This window comes from Cervus elaphus, chromosome 10, assembly GCF_910594005.1.
Source record: "Cervus elaphus chromosome 10, mCerEla1.1, whole genome shotgun sequence".
NCBI lineage: Eukaryota > Metazoa > Chordata > Mammalia > Artiodactyla > Cervidae > Cervus > Cervus elaphus.
Genome location: NC_057824.1, coordinates 54,230,685 through 54,245,462, shown reverse-complemented (window position 1 = coordinate 54,245,462; position 14,778 = coordinate 54,230,685). Strand labels below are relative to the sequence as shown.

General features: G+C 66.6%; 1 protein-coding gene across 2 annotated transcripts; it reads left to right on the top strand.

The window, feature by feature from the left end:
- The first annotated feature begins 5,194 nt into the window (after window positions 1-5,194).
- On the top strand, window positions 5,195-13,598 carry LFNG (LFNG O-fucosylpeptide 3-beta-N-acetylglucosaminyltransferase). Of its 2 annotated transcripts, none has more exons than XM_043915432.1 (8): window positions 5,195-5,718; window positions 10,030-10,078; window positions 10,572-10,671; window positions 10,779-10,929; window positions 11,059-11,144; window positions 11,543-11,708; window positions 12,217-12,302; window positions 12,454-13,598. In XM_043915432.1, exons 1-8 carry the CDS (start codon window positions 5,281-5,283, stop codon window positions 12,518-12,520), a joined length of 1,143 nt encoding a protein of 380 aa, XP_043771367.1. In that variant the 5' UTR covers window positions 5,195-5,280; the 3' UTR covers window positions 12,521-13,598. The 2 variants fall into 2 exon arrangements, with proteins under 2 accessions (XP_043771367.1, XP_043771366.1); XM_043915431.1 differs by having other exon boundaries at window positions 10,779-10,932.
- The last annotated feature ends 1,180 nt before the right edge of the window (window positions 13,599-14,778 follow it).

Sequence of the window (14,778 nt, the reverse complement as noted above, 5' to 3'; positions counted from 1 at the left end):
CTGGGGCAGAGGATCGTGCCTGGAGCCCGGCGGGCAGCAGCACAGCCACGGCCCACCCCTGCCCAGCACAAGCCAGCCATTCTTGGCAAGACAAAGGCCGGCCGGGGCAGAGCGGCTCTGGTGTCTCCCTGGTGGACGTCTGGCCCCCGCAGGATGTCAGCAGTGGGAACTGGCGGTAGGGCTCTGCCACTGGGGGCTGCAAATCAGATTAGCCGCGGCCAGCCCCGGCACGGCCGTCAGGAAGAAGCGCAGCTGCGGGCTCTGGGCCTGCTGCCCTCACCACGGGCACGAACCCTACTCCCAAGTGTGGGACGGCCCGACCTCCCTGTGGGGGCGAGGGCAGCCCTCTCCCCTCTGTGGACCCCGTGTCCCACCTGTAAGACCAATGTTCTCAGTGCGACCTTCCAGGCCTCCCCCGGGCAGCTCGTTGGGCAGTGCAGGGGTTGTTGTGGGCGTCCACCTGCCCAGAGGCCCCGTCCCCAGGGCCGGCTCTGTGTTCCGTGGGCAGCCCTGCCTGACCTCCTTACCCTGAGACCCACCTTCCCCTGAGTGGGGGTGGGCGCTGCGGAGGATGCTGGGCTCTCCCGAGCCTCTGGACGACCCTGCGTGCACACGTGTCCATCCGTCCATCCGTCCGTCCATCTGTCCATCCGTCCATCCATTCGCCTCGGGGCCTTGTTCAGCTACCCGGGCCAAGTCAGCCTGGCTGCTCTGATTACACCAGGCCCCAGGGCTCAGGTCGAGGAGCCAGGCGGCCGGCACACACTGGCACTTCACACTTGCAGAGTCCCAGCCCCTCACCAGCCCAGGGTTGGCGGGACGGGGTGGGGGGCGGCGGGGGAGGGCGGGCACCAGCTACATCCCCGAAGCAGCGTCGAGGAAAACCCCCGAGGCCCACAGAGAGAAGGAAACCGGCCCGAGACCACACCGCGCGGGGCTGGGGGTGAGGGGTCCCGGGTGGGCAGGGCCAGGCTGGGGGCTTGTCGGCAGCTGTGGGCTGTCCTTCTCACAGGGGCAGCGCCACCCCAACAGCAGGAGCGGGAAGCAGCTGCCGGCTGCGCCCCCACCCTCCTGCCCCGGGGCCTCCTGCCAGCACAGACTCTGTCCAGAAGCTTCTGGGTGGGGGCCTCCCGGGGCCACTGTGGCCATGCCACTCGCCGCTCTCAGAAAGCCCACGGGTACCCTGGCACCCGGGCGCCCACGCTGCCCAAGCTCCCCCTTGAGGACTGGCTCTCGCATGCCAGTGTCAGAGGGGGCGTGTGAGCCCCCCAGGAGTGCAGGGGTGGTCAGCGCCTCCCGTCCCTCTCTGGGCAGTTCCCGGACGCCGAGCAGGACTGCCATGGATGACTTCCTCCCAGTTAATGGCTCACCCATTATGTCTCCGGGATCTTCCCAGGAAACAGCCACTCAGGGAGGCTAGCCCAAGGCTCCGGGGCCCACGGGGAAGGGGCTTCTAGAGCCCTCTGGGACTGACTCCGTTTGCAGGGGGCCCCAAGCTGAGCCCCGACCGGGAAAGGGGGCCTGAGCTCAGATGGGTAGACAGCACGTCCTCCGAGCCTGACGGAGAGGCAGAGTAGGGCTGCTCATGCAGGGCCCCTGTCCTCGGCCACCTCTCCACCCAGCCTCACGGACAGGTCTCGAGCCGTTGGGTCACCCGGCTGCCCGGGAGCCCCGCATGGGCTGGAGCAGGGGCTGTGCTGAGCAGGGGTCAGCCACCCAGGTGGCACCAGGCCCAAGTCCCTGGGCGAGAGGGCCAGGCCGCCGGCGTTCTGACCCACTGCCCATCAGCCCCTTTTACGACAGATGATAGCATCATCCACGTGTTACAGGTGGGGAAACCGAGGCTCAGAGGAGGTCCCAGGTCAAGGTCAAAAAGCTGAGAAGTGAAAAAAAAAAAAAGCTGAGAAGTGGCCCCTCTGGGGTTGGAAAGCGGTTAGTCTGGCTCCAGAAGCCCCTAGCCCCTGGGCTGTGTCCACATGCCTGAGCCTGGGGAGAGTCCTGGGACAGCCGCTCCCCCTCCCCCTTCCCAAGGGCCCTAAGGCACCCAGGGGCTTCCTGACAACCAGGTCAGCCCTCCCCACCCACTCCCTGGCTCCTCATTTCCTGTCCTGGGCCCAGCACCTCCTCTATCACCCCCTCACACTCCCTCAGAGCTGTTTGGCCCAATGGGTCCCTGCAGGGAGCCTTTGGGTCTGGGGTGAGGGCAGGGGAGGGGAGAGCCTCTGGCTGGAGCCAGCCTGGGGAAGAGGGCAGGGGCAGCTAGAGCGGCCACCCCCTCCAGTTTTCAGACCTCAAGGAGTCACCACGAAATTCCATTCTCCTGACAGCAAAGAGATTGAATCACTCTTGCCAAAGCCCACGGCCCCCACAAGAATGCTGCAGAGCTTCGTCCTGCTGTTCCCAGACAGGCAGTCACACCCAGGTCCCCCCACTCCCACCAACCCTGGCTGCAGAGAGGTGCGGAAAAGCCCCTGCCGACCTCTGCGCCCCGTCCAGTTGCTCCTCCTCCTTGCTCCCTGAGCACAATGCAGCAGAGCTTCTTGAGCCTCCACTTGCTTTCTGTACAATGGGCACATCACTCCCGATGCCTGGTGGGCGGAAACCACAGCAGCCAGGACTATGGAGGCCAGGAGCGCGGGTGGGAGAAAGCAGAGATGTTCTGCATGCAGAGCAGGGGGTCCCACCCCTGGAGCGGGGCCACGGAGGAGCAGGCTTATGGGACCTCGTCAGGGTCAGGCAGGAGTACGGGTGGCATGGCTGTCCCTCCCTCCGCCCCCTTGCAGAACCCTTAGCACCTAGTGGTGCTGCTTAATATGGACGCCGATGAAGGACCCCAGGTGCCCTGACCGCTCGTGCAGAGACTTCGGGGCGTGACGGTTTGGGGCTGTTAGAGAACTGGGAGGCATTGCAGGCAGAGGCATGCAATGGAGCTGGGACCTAGGTGGGAGGGAGGTGGACACTGGGCCAGGACTTGAACTGAAAAGAGGCCATGCCTGCATGTGTGCTAAGCTGCTTCAGCTGTGTCCTGACTCTTTGTGACCCTATGGACCACAGCCTGCCAGGCTCCTCTGTCCATGGGATTTCCCAGGCAAGAATACTGGAGCGGGTGGTCATTTCCTCCTCCAGGGGATCTTCCCAACCCTGGGATCGAACCTGCATCTTTTATGTCTCCTGTATTGGCAGGTGACTTCTTTACCACTAGCACCACCTGGGAAGCCCCCAGAGGCCATGGGGAACCATCAAAGGTTTGGACCTGCGTGCATGATTCGAGCTGTGTGGTTTCTGAGTGGAGAATCAATACAGCAGGTAGGCTGGCAGGAGGACCCGCGTGGAGGCGGCTCAAGAGGTCCAGGGGAGAGAGGAAGGCTGTAGGGGAGGCTCCCTATCAACCTAGCCCAGACCTGGGATAGCGGTGGGGGGGGCGAGGGAAAGTGGGCACAGAGACCCTTCAGACAGGACTGGAGATGTGCTGGGGCTCGGCTGACCCCTGCCCACTCCCACCTCTGCAGCCGAGGAGAGGCTCCCAGGCTGGGGAGGAGTTTATGGCAGGAGGTGACTCCATGGGAGTCTCGTCACTTGGGCACAGCCAGCACCATCTGCTCAGGCATCTGCCTGCCTGGGGTGGCGCCTGCGAATTACCTTGGGGGTGGATACAGGAAGAGGCCTGGGAACTCCCATCCCCCACCGCACCCCATCACAGAGGGGCAGGGGATAGGGCCCCAGGGCCCTAAGAACAAATGGGCCAGGTGAGAATTGCTGAACCGGGCCAGACATCTACACAATAAATCTTTTTTTTTTTTTAGTTGCACTGGGTCTTAGTTGCAGCAAGTGAGATCTAGTTCCCTGACCAGGGAGGGAACCTGTGGCCCTCTGCATTGGGAGCTCCGTGTCCTAGCCACTGGGCCACCAGGGAACTCCCTACACAATACATCTTTATAGAGGGCTTACTGTGTTCCAGGCCCTCATCTCTGCAGTTGACATTCAGAGGAGGGAGAAGGACCACGAAGGGTGCCTTGGAGCAGACGTAAACGTTGTGAAGAAAATGGACCAGTAGGCAGAGCCAGCGCTAAGAGGGGGACCAGTGTAGCCTAGGTGCTCCCTCCTTAGGAGGGGATGCGAGGGACTGGGGAGAGAGGGAGAGGAGACGCAGCCAAGCGGAGAGCCGCCCCTGGCCGCGCTTCCGGAAGACGCAGCGGGCTGGGGGCTCAGACTCTGATTTCGCCACGGGGAGCCCTTGGCCACTTCCTCGCCCCTCACCCTCAACGCGGGCTGCCGGCGCGCATTCCTGCCGCCCCTGCTCGTGCGGTGGGCCGGCCCAGCCCGTGGGAAGGGCCGGGGTGGGGGCCCGCCGTGTGCCGGGGAGGCGGGGCGGGGGCACAGCTGGGCCACCCGTATCTGGCCCGAGCGCAGAGGGACCAAATGGGACGGAAGGCGGCCTTTCATCCCGCGCGGGGAGGGGCGGCCTCGGCCTCGGATTTCGGGGCACCCACCCTCTCCCCCGCCTCGACGTTGGGCCGAGAGGAGGGAATTCACTCGGGTCTAGGGATGTAATCTGGTAAGGTGTTTTCCCGCTGGAACCTCGTGTCCCTACCTGTGGCTCAGCTGGCTAAGCCCTTCCTCGGTTTTATTAATAAGGGCTGCTCTGGACGGAGCGCTGAGGTCCGCCAATCCTGTGACCCGGCCTGCGCCAGCCCTAGCGGAGGAAGCCGGCTCGGGGAGGGGAAGTGCCCAGCGGGGAAGGACGGACGTCCCCCGCGGGACGTCTGAGCCCAGAGTCCCTGTCCCGGAATCGCCGTCAGAGCGCTGAGGGCGCGCCCCTCCGTAGGCCAGACGTGGAGCTCCGGCCCCGCGCTGACCGGCCTGGGTTTTTCCCCTTCAGGGCCACTGGGGCGGGGCGGGGCGGGGCGGGACCAGGTCCCCGCGCCCCCCGGCTGCCCGCGGGGGTCGATCCGGGCGGGACGGGGCGGGGCGTGCACGTGCGGACCGGGGGCGAGAGCGCAGGGCGCTGGCTCCTCGGTTCCCAGACCCCCGCCGCGATCCCACGTGGGCGCTGCCGGGCGTCAGGGGCGACGCGCGAGGCCCCGCCCCCGGGGACCCGGGAGCCAGTGAGCTCGCGCAGAAGGCGGGGCCTCGCGCGAAGCCACGCCTCAGGGGCGGAGCCAGGCCAGGGCAGTTTAAGAGCTCGGGCCGCGGGCGGGGCGCCGTTGGACGTGCGGCGGGACCCCGGAGCCTCGGCGTGGGTGAGAGGGGCCGGGCGCTCCGCGCTGCCGCCACCCCACCATGCTCAAGCGCTGCGGCCGCCGCCTGCTGCTGGCGCTGGCGGGCGCGCTGCTTGCCTGTCTGTTGGTGCTCACGGCCGACCCGCCGCCGCCTCCGGTGCCCGCTGAGCGCGGTAGGCGCGCGCTGCGCAGCCTGGCGGGCCCCTCGGGGGCGGCCACGGCGCCCGGGCTGGAGGCGGCGGCGGCGGCGGCGGCGCCCGGGGCGCCCGTCCGCGAGGTGCACAGTCTGTCCGAGTACTTCAGCCTACTCACCCGCTCTCGCAGAGACGCGGGCCCACCGCCCGGGGGCGTCCCCCGTCCCGCCGACGGCCGTCCGCGGCCCCCGGTAGAGCAGCTGGCGCCGCGCGACGTCTTCATCGCGGTGAAGACCACCAAAAAGTTTCATCGCGCGCGTCTCGACTTGCTTCTGGAGACGTGGATCTCGCGCCACGAGGAGATGGTGAGCCCCCGCAGGCTGGGCAAGTGGGCAGGGGAGGAGGTGCCCTCTTGTCCAGCTGGTGGCAGCATCCAGTGGGCGCCAGGTTGCCTGTCTGTACCGCCACCGGGAATATCGGGCGTAGGGATGCCGGTTCATGCCCTTCCAGCCCAGTTTGCCAGATGTGGAAGTGCAGGGTGGGACTCATTCCCCAAACACCGCGGTCACTGGCCTGCACTGAGCCTTCGCCAGCCACCGGTGCCTGGCGTTGGCGCCGGTGGTGCTTCTTGTCTTCAAACCCTGGAACTCATCATCTGGGAATTATTGTCCCCAAGCCTTCCCAAGGTGGATTCAGCGTGGGACCTCCTCCCCGGGCTCACACCCTTCTCCGGGAGGAAGACTCTTTCCTGAGAAGTGGAGCTAAGGGTTAGGATCCCTGGGCACAGGGCCAGACCTGTCCCCCATCCCAGCCTTTGCCATGGGATGGGGGACACGTCGCTGTTGAAGTTGGGAGTGGGTGTTGCTGGGGGCCCTGGGGGGGTCCATCTCCGAAGAAGAACGAGAGAGCACGCCCTGGGTCTCGGGGTGTGTTCTGGGGCCCGCGCTCCACAGTGCAGAAGTCTCTGGAGCCTGGGACCTAGAGCTTAGCACATCCTAGTTGAGTACTGACTTCCTCCACACACATAATAAAGACACACCCCACTTTGAAAAATCTCCCTCCAGGCTGCAGCTGGATGGTTGGGTTGGGGCAGGATGGGGGCAGAGTGTGAGTGCTGCTGGGGAGGGGGTGGGGGAATTCCCTGAACTGGGAGATACCAGGGACTGTCTGAGTATTTGGGATGAGGGTGAAGGACCCTTGACCGGGCTGGGGGCTCAGAGAAGACCCTGCCTCTCTTCCTCCCTGTTGAAACCGTCGAGGCCTCGGGGCCTCCTGGCCTGGCTGAGCCCTGTTCAGGGGCAGGGCTCTGACGAGGTCACGATGAGGGCCAGGGGAGCAGGGTCCTCCTGGTCCCAGCGTGGGGAGGGGGCCCTGGGAGCCCCACGGCAGCCTCCTGGGAACACGGCGTCCCTTTCCCAGGGGCTCAGCAGGCTGGCAGGAGGGGGCGGCGGGGGCTGCGGGTTTTGTTTGGCTGCTGGGCCGTTAGGATTCCCAGCGCCGGGCGGCTCTCACGCCGGCCGCTCGGGCAAGGTAACAAAGCCCCTTTCTCCAGTGGAGAAAGGCGTCCGGCCTCTTGTGTGCAGCTATGTGCTCCATGGGAACCGCCGCCGGCGTGCTGGCCACTCAGGTTGCCTGGCGATGACGGCCTGCGGGCCCCCCCCTCCCTGAGTGACAGCACTTGCGGGGCGCCATCCCCGAGCCAGGCACCACCCCCAGGACTCTGCCTGCCTGCTCTGTGACCTTTGGCAGTGCTCAGCCCTCTCTGGGCTGCCACCAGCTCTGAGCCCCTCTCATCTCGGACTCTGAGGACTTCCTCCAGCAGAGGGGATATGGTCAGTGGGGTCTTGGGGAGCAGTTCCGGCCAAGCGAGGTGACGCTGGGCATGACCAAGGGCCTCTGTGGCCCTCAGTCCGCTCACCTCTGAAATAAGGAAGGCACTGGCCTCTGGTCGGGGTTGTGAAAGAGGACGGCCAAAACCTGGAGAGGCAGGGAGGTCACCTTCCCCACTGAAGGTTCCCTTCTCACTATCTGACCACACCCGGGAGAAGCCGAATCTGACTCCCAACAGTCAGTTCGTGTGTCCCGTCTAGCAAGAATCCCTCTCACGGTGTCCTATGGGTGAGGGGACCTTGAAACTGTTTCAACGGAGAGACCTCCCCTCCCAACCCTGTCTGTGCAGAGTGGTTCAGACCCGGTTTGATGGGGGAGACTCCAGGAAGTCAGAGCTGTGGCGGGGGAAACCCACAGAGGCTGTGTGAGCTGCAAGGGGGGCATCGGACCCGGGTTGGAGAGGGAGGGACTTCCTGGAGGAGGTGCCACTTGAGCTAGACGGAGAGTAGGAAATGCTCTGAAAGGGCAACTGGGCATCTTGAACACAACCTGTGGGGTGTGCAAGAGACTTCCAGCCATTGCAGAGGCTCGGGCGGGGTGGTCAGCAGGGGCCACGTCATGACAGGTCCAGGGTGAGGGGCTGGGCCCTCGGCCCTCACTTGGCTCCCCTGTCCCTCCCAGGCGTGGGCCAGGCTGCGGCGGCTGCCACCACAGCGGCCACAATTGTCAGGGGGAGAGCTTGGCATCCTGTGTTTCTTTGAATCGCAGCTCCAGGAACAATGCCGCTTCCTGTGGGTGTCCCCCCCCCCCCACCCTCCGCCAGCCCTGCCGCCCTGCCGCCCGGCTCTTCCTCCCCCAGCTCTGCGGCCTCAGGGAAGTGGGGAGGGGTCTGCGGGGCACGGCTGGCGGGGACCAGCACCACCTCTGTCCCGGGGTGTGACCGCAGGCCGGGGCCCGCCTCTCTGTGGGCCTCTGTTTCCCCACCTGTACACTCTGGAAGGGACGGTGTCCTCCTCCCAGGCCGTGAGGGAGCTGGAAGAAGAGAAGGAGCTGGGCGCTCTGCTCCGGGCGCATGAGCTCTGGTTACGCCCATTGCACAGAGGGCGGAAACTGAGGCTCGGAGCCACGGGCAAGACCCGTCCCCTCCTCTCCTGACTGCTCTGATGTGGCAAGACAGGAGGCCCGGCACCCTCACACCCCCACAGCCCCACGCCTCCGAGTGCTCCTCTCTGAACAAAGGTGACTTTAATCTCTGTAGCCTTGGGCTGGGTTTTTAGGGCACCACCGAAAGCGCGGGAGAACAGGCCTCGCTTGATCTCATTAAGAAAGCATTTTCCTTTTAATCCAGTGGCGGCAACGGCGCGTCTGCACGGGCCGGCCTCGGCCTCCCACGGCATTCCTGGGCCAAGATGCTGGAGAGCAGGCGGGGGGCTGGATGCGAGTCCGTGCGTGCGGGCGCCCTGGGGTGTCTGCTGGGGAGGAGGGCACCGTGCTTGCAGCGGGCGGGAGGGGCCCATCCACCCTCCCTCCCTCAATGCCTCCCAGGCCCACCCAGCTGGCGGCCTCACCTGAGCGTGTGCCCAGGTCTGGGCTCAGGCTGGACCGGGAGCCGGGGCTACCAGGCGAGGGTGGGCACCCCAGGTGGGTCCCCCAGCTCCCGAGTACACATTGCATCAGGCCTGCACACGCTGGCCCCTCCCTCGTGCCCATTTGTCCCCAGGAGGAAACCGGGGCCCAGCGGCCACGGAGGTGGTGGTGGGGGGTGTCTCCTGCTGCCCGCGCTCACAACACCCTCCGCCAGGCCGGGCTCTGCACTCGGCACGCCTGGGTGCGCTGGGCGGCACGCGCTGGGCGGGCGGCAGAGGAAGGAACATTCCTCCCCGTGTGCCGACGGGCCCAGGCGGGCGCCGGCAGCTCCTGGCCCCTCCCCGTCAGGCCCCCCCACTTCCGTAGAGCGATCCTGGCAGGGGTGGAGGAGCCAGGCTGGCATAGCTGGAGCTTCAACGTGGCCTCGAGCGAGGCCTGTCTGAGAGCCCAAGCCGTGGCCGCTGACCCTTGTGCGGAGCCGTGAGCCCGTGCCGTTTCCCGGCCCAGCCCCGCGGACTTGTCAGAGTCTCCGGAAAACCCTGGGGGCTGCTTTGGCTCAGGGAAGGCGACCGCCTCGGTGGGCTGGCCACGCAGCCGGCGGTGCGAGGGGCCCGTCCTGAGGGTGCAGCCGGGGGGACCTCGGGGCTGTGGCCACACCCCTGCCCCGCCGGACCTTGTACCCAGCCTGGCCCAGTTAACCAGGCCAGCTGTATGGTAATGGGCCGTGCGGCCACTCCCGCTTAACGCGGCCCGGGACAAAGCTGGCGGACAATGCCGGTGACTCACCCTCCCCGCGGGCCCTTTGTCCGCCAGTGCCTGGCAGCCGCCCAGCGGAGGCCTTTGTCCCCGACTGATTGAGATTGGGCTTCCCGAAGCCGACCCCCTCCGCCTGTGCCCTGCCCCTCCCGCAGGCCGGGCACTCTGTCAATAAGGGTGTGTGCCCGCCAGGTGCTCAGGGCGGGCCGCGCGCGGTTACCTGGCGGTGGGCGGGGCGCCGCACCTGGCTCGTGCAGCCGCAGCTGCCGCCCGGCGACCTTGGGCGCAGCTGCCGCCGTGGACGGGGTGGGGTGGGGGTCCTTCCCGAGCCCCCAGCCCACTTGCACTCAGGGTAGGCCCTGGAGCCCCACTCTGCATGGGGGGGGGGGTGGAAACGGAAGCTCCAAGGTGCAGCGTGGGCATCAGGGGTCCCAGCCCTGGGCCCCGCAGTGGCCGGGGCGGCCCCCCGAGCTGCCCGTTCAAGGCCGCGTTTCTCCCTGCAGACGTTCATTTTCACGGACGGGGAAGACGAGGCGCTGGCCAGGCGCACCGGTGAGCCCTGGGCGCGGGGAGGCGAGGGGGGCCCTGCCCGGGGGAAACGCGCCCCTCGGGAGAGGTCGCCGGGGCCGAGGGCCTGGGAGGGCAGTTTACTCAACGGGTTTGCTCAGCGCCCCGCCCCACCACTCACCCACCCCCCCAATTCTCATGCAAATGAGGCCCTTTCAGCTCCTGGGCCCTTTGAGCTGATGTGGCGGCAACAGGTGGCTGGTGCTGGGAAAAAGTCGCCTGAATGGGCGGGGGCGGGGCGGGGCGGGGCGCCCGCGCTGGGGGTGGGGTCTGCAGGCCGGGGTCCGGCTCAGGGGGAGGGCGTGAGTGGGGTGGCCGCTGCAGGCACTTCTTGAACCCAGGGCGCCCCGGGACAGAATGCCACCTCCCCCCCACCCCTTCTTGCTCTGCTTTTCCCGGGCCTGCTGTGTGACCCCAGGCCAGGCCGCCCTCTCTGAACCGCCTCGGACCCGCTCACAGCCCCTCCCCTTGTCCACAGGCCATGTGGTCAACACGAACTGCTCCGCCGCCCACAGCCGCCAGGCGCTGTCCTGCAAGATGGCGGTGGAGTATGACCGCTTCATCGAGTCGGGGAGGAAGTGAGTGCCGGGCTCTGGCGGCCCCGGGAGCGTCCCCTGGTGGGGCTCCGGCCCTGGCAGTCCCACCCGCACGACACCCCCGTGACGGCCCTGCCTTCCCACCCCAGGTGGTTCTGCCACGTGGATGACGATAATTATGTGAACGTGCGCGCCCTGCTGAGGCTGCTGGGCAGTTACCCACACACGCAGGACGTCTACCTGGGCAAGCCCAGCCTGGACCGGCCCATCCAGGCCACGGAGCGCGTCAGCGAAAACAAGGTGGTGAGTGTCCCCCTCCCCCACGCCAGCCTGCACCAACGCGCGGGGAAGAGGCTGGGGTTGCCCCGCGGCCCGGCACCGGGGGTCTGGGAGTCTCACCACGTCCCCCCCGTCCCCGGCTCCCCACAGCGTCCTGTCCACTTCTGGTTTGCCACCGGCGGGGCTGGCTTCTGCATCAGCCGAGGGCTGGCCCTGAAGATGAGCCCCTGGGCCAGGTGAGTGCCCTGGGGCACAGGTGAGGCTGCCTCCGATCTCCCAGGGTCCCCCCACGGCCGGCCTGGCGCGGCTCATCTTCCCAGCACCAGTGTCCCCAAACCTCACGTCCTCCGGCAGGGTGAGTCCTCCCCACCACCGCCTGCCAGCCACCAGGGGGGGGGGTCAGGACCCCTTCCTGCATCTGGTAACCCCCCAACCGCCCCCGCCACGCGCAGGGGAGTCCTCAGGCTTGTACAGAGGAGGGGGCTGTCCTGGGGCTCAGGGAGGCTGGAGGCGGCCCCGCGGGGCACGTCCACCTCCTGCTGGAGCCCGGCCGGCCAAGCCGCACGCTGCCCGCTGGGGCCCTGCCCGGCTGCCCCCTCGGCTCACTGCAGCCCTCGGCCCTTCCCTCCCGCAGTGGAGGCCACTTCATGAGCACGGCTGAGCGGATCCGGCTGCCGGACGACTGCACCATCGGCTACATCGTGGAGGCGCTGCTGGGCGTGCCCCTGGTGCGCTGCGGGCTCTTCCACTCCCACCTGGAGAACCTGCAGCAGGTGCCTGCCTCCGAGCTCCACGAGCAGGTGCGCGTGCAAGGGATGCACGTGCAAGCGATGCGGGCCCCCGGAGGAGAGCGTCTGGGAGAGGAGGGCGGAAGGAAGTGGGGAGGGGGTGGGGGAGGGGGATGGGGCCGCGGAGGGGCCACAGCTTTGAATAGGTCACCAAGGCCCGGCTGTTGGTTGCCACCACCCAGGCACCCAGACCTCCCCAGCAGCAGTCCCATGGTCCGTCTGTCCTGCCTCTGTCTTCGGCAGGACACCTACTCTGAGCCTTTCGGGTCTTCCCTGTGTCTGTAAACATTCCCTCGCCGTAGCTGGCGAGGCCGCCGCTGCAGCTGAAGCTCCCTTGGGCTTTACTCCTGGGGCTGCAGAGCGGGGGGTGCAACGTGGACCTGGCTTCTTGGCCCGAGGTGGGCAGAAGGCCAGGTTGTCCCCTCGCGCAGAACTGCACATGTGCCCGCCTTGGGCAGAGCCAGGGTAGGGTGGCCTGGGCACTGCACTCCCCAGCATCACCCTTTCCATCTCCCTGCAGGTGACCCTGAGCTACGGCATGTTTGAAAACAAGCGGAATGCCGTCCACATTAAGGGGCCCTTCTCGGTGGAGGCTGACCCGTCAAGGTGAGGAAAGGGAGGCCTAGAGGGGGCGGGCTCACGGAGGTCCCTTGGGGTCCACTGCAGCTCGGGCAGAGCTGGAGCGCCCCCCAGGCGTCTGCTCGGGTGGAGCAGGGCCCCCAGCCCGCACGGACAAGCCCCCGCTCTATCCCCACAGGTTCCGCTCCATCCACTGCCATCTGTACCCGGACACGCCCTGGTGTCCCCGCACTGCTATCCTCTAGCGGCCGTGGCTGAAACCCCGTTCCCGGGCGCCCCTGGTATCCAAAGGGCCCGAGGACCCCTGTCATGCCGCCCCGGCCTGGGCCTTCGAGGCCACCCTGGGGCTGCGCCTGTGTGTGTGCTGTGAGCCCATCCCTGTAGCAGACTGCTGGGCAGCTCTGCTCTGCCAAGGGGCAGGCAAAGTCCCGCCTGTCTGTCCGCTTGTCTGTCCGTGTCCCGCCCCGGAAGGATTTGTGTGTCGGAGGTCACTCTGAGGGCGGTTCTGTTACCCTTTCGGGGTCTCTGGGCGGCGTGGGGCCCAGGGGCTGCTCTGCAGGGACGTGTGGGCGCCTTTCGGCCCTGCTGAGCGCAGGCCCGTGGCCGTGGTCACCTGCCCCCCCGGGACCCTGGCTCCCCGCTCAGAGCCCCCAGGACAGCTCCCTGTGTTCCGCGCGAGGAAGCTGGGTTTGGGGGAGTGCCCTGAGCCCCCTCGCGCTGAGCTCCGGCCTGGGTACCACGGCTCCGAGTGACAGCGGCCCCAGCGACCTTGCCACTGGGTGAAGCATCCCGGGCAGGGGTCTCCCCTGCTCTCTCAGCCAGCTTCCCTTTGTGACGGGGAGTCAGCTGAGCATTTTAACTCCTCTCCAAAGTAGAGAGAAAGTCGCCCATAGTGGGTGTGTCTGTAAATATTGTGACAGTGTTTTTTACTGTGACTGTTTCTTGAAAGGGGGTGGGTAAAAAAGTAGGGTGTTTTTGTCTGTGTTTTCAGGGGCTTGGGGAAGGTGTTATCTTTTCTGTGGATCAGAAAAGCAGAAGCCAAACTTGGGATAGTCTTTGCTGTTAAAGCTGATGGAAATGTCTGACACCCTGTGTATTTATGTGTCATGATATCTGGTCTCTCCCTGCCCACCTCCTTCACAGAACCCGTCTCCTCCCAGCCCAGCTCGGCGCACCTGACCAATGAGGTGTGTTTTGCGTTCTGTTTTTCTTTCTGCAAGACATAGCTAGGAAAGTGAACGATAAGGGAAACGTTCTCAGGGAATTGACGTGTGTTGCTATGGTGACGTCCTTTGCTGTGAATAAAGATGCTCTTTGGGGCAACCTGGGGGTCCTGGTCTTGGCTGGAAGTGGCGCCCAAGATGCAGGTTCATGGAAGCTGGCTCTGGGGGCTCGCTGGCACTCGTGTGGGGTAGGTATGGACAGACCGCCCCCCAAGCCAACTATCGTGGGACGGGAACTTGGACTCAGAATAGCAACTTGCACATTCCTGAGAGGCCCAGGAACTTGGGTGGCCAGCCCAGGGCAGCCTCAGGTGTAGGGGGAGATCTCACGTGATCAGACACGCTGCCCTCAGACTCCGCAGCCCCGGCGTCTGCAGACCTGGCCCGGGCAGCTGCCAGGGAGTCCAGTCCTCCCTTGAGGGCAACAGGCGCTTGCCGTGGTTTGGCCTGGGACCCCCGACCCTGCCCACCCCTACCCGTGCTGTTGACCCTAGACGGTGGCAATGTTTTCTACGGAAGGCAGCTCCTCAGGCCCTTCCTCAAATCAGCCTGTGTGATGTGGGGTGGGGAGGGCCTGCTCTGGCCTCTGGGGGAGTCCCCTCCCTGGGCCTGGGGCAGTCCTCACTTCCTCTTCCTCAAATAGACCAGACAGGCTGCTCCCCAGCCCGGCCGCTGCCCCCGCCCCAGCCCCGCGGGTCCTTGCTGGGATCTGGGGCTCCTCCCACTGCCTCCGCTTCCCAATGCCCGCCGCGTACCCTGTTGGCACATCTGGGAACAGACCGAGGGTGGAGGAGCGGCTCTTCTCCCACCCCTGATGTGGGGACAGAACCGCTCCCCTGCCACACTGCCCTACTCAGCACCCCCACTGGGTCGGGGAGGGCGCCGCTTCCGCACGCCCTGCTGGTGCCCGCTCTAGCCCGGGGAGCAGGCGGCCGGCGCCTGACCCCACCTGGGCCTTGTGCAGCCCTGAGTCAGCGCGTGGTTTGCCTAGCAGCTGCCCTGGGGGCGCGGCAGGGACGGGAACAGTGCAGGAGAGACGGCCCCTCGCCGTCACATGGCCTGACCCTGTCTGGGGGACGCCCCCAGAGCCCGCTGTGCCAGGCTGGGCGGGCGTGGGGCGGTCACAGCGGAACTTGCCGCTGCGGGCAGAGGCCACAGGTCTCCTTCCGGCTGGCGTGAGTCAGAGGAGCCTCTGCCTGGAGCGGACCCGCAGCCTGGCACCCCGCCCCTGGTGGCTGGCATCGCCTCCCCATGGAGCGGCGGGGCCCTGGAGTCCAGGG

What these genes read in the sequence shown, in the direction of transcription:
- LFNG (XM_043915431.1), top strand. Translation starts at nt 5,281, where the DNA reads ATGCTCAAGCGCTGCGGCCGCCGCCTGCTGCTGGCGCTGGCGGGCGCG. An exon ending in TTCATCGAGTCGGGGAGGAA is followed by an intron (nt 10,672 to 10,778) that starts GTGAGTGCCGGG and finishes TTCCCACCCCAG; the next exon opens with GTGGTTCTGCCACGTGGATG. An exon ending in AAGATGAGCCCCTGGGCCAG is followed by an intron (nt 11,145 to 11,542) that starts GTGAGTGCCCTG and finishes TCCCTCCCGCAG; the next exon opens with TGGAGGCCACTTCATGAGCA.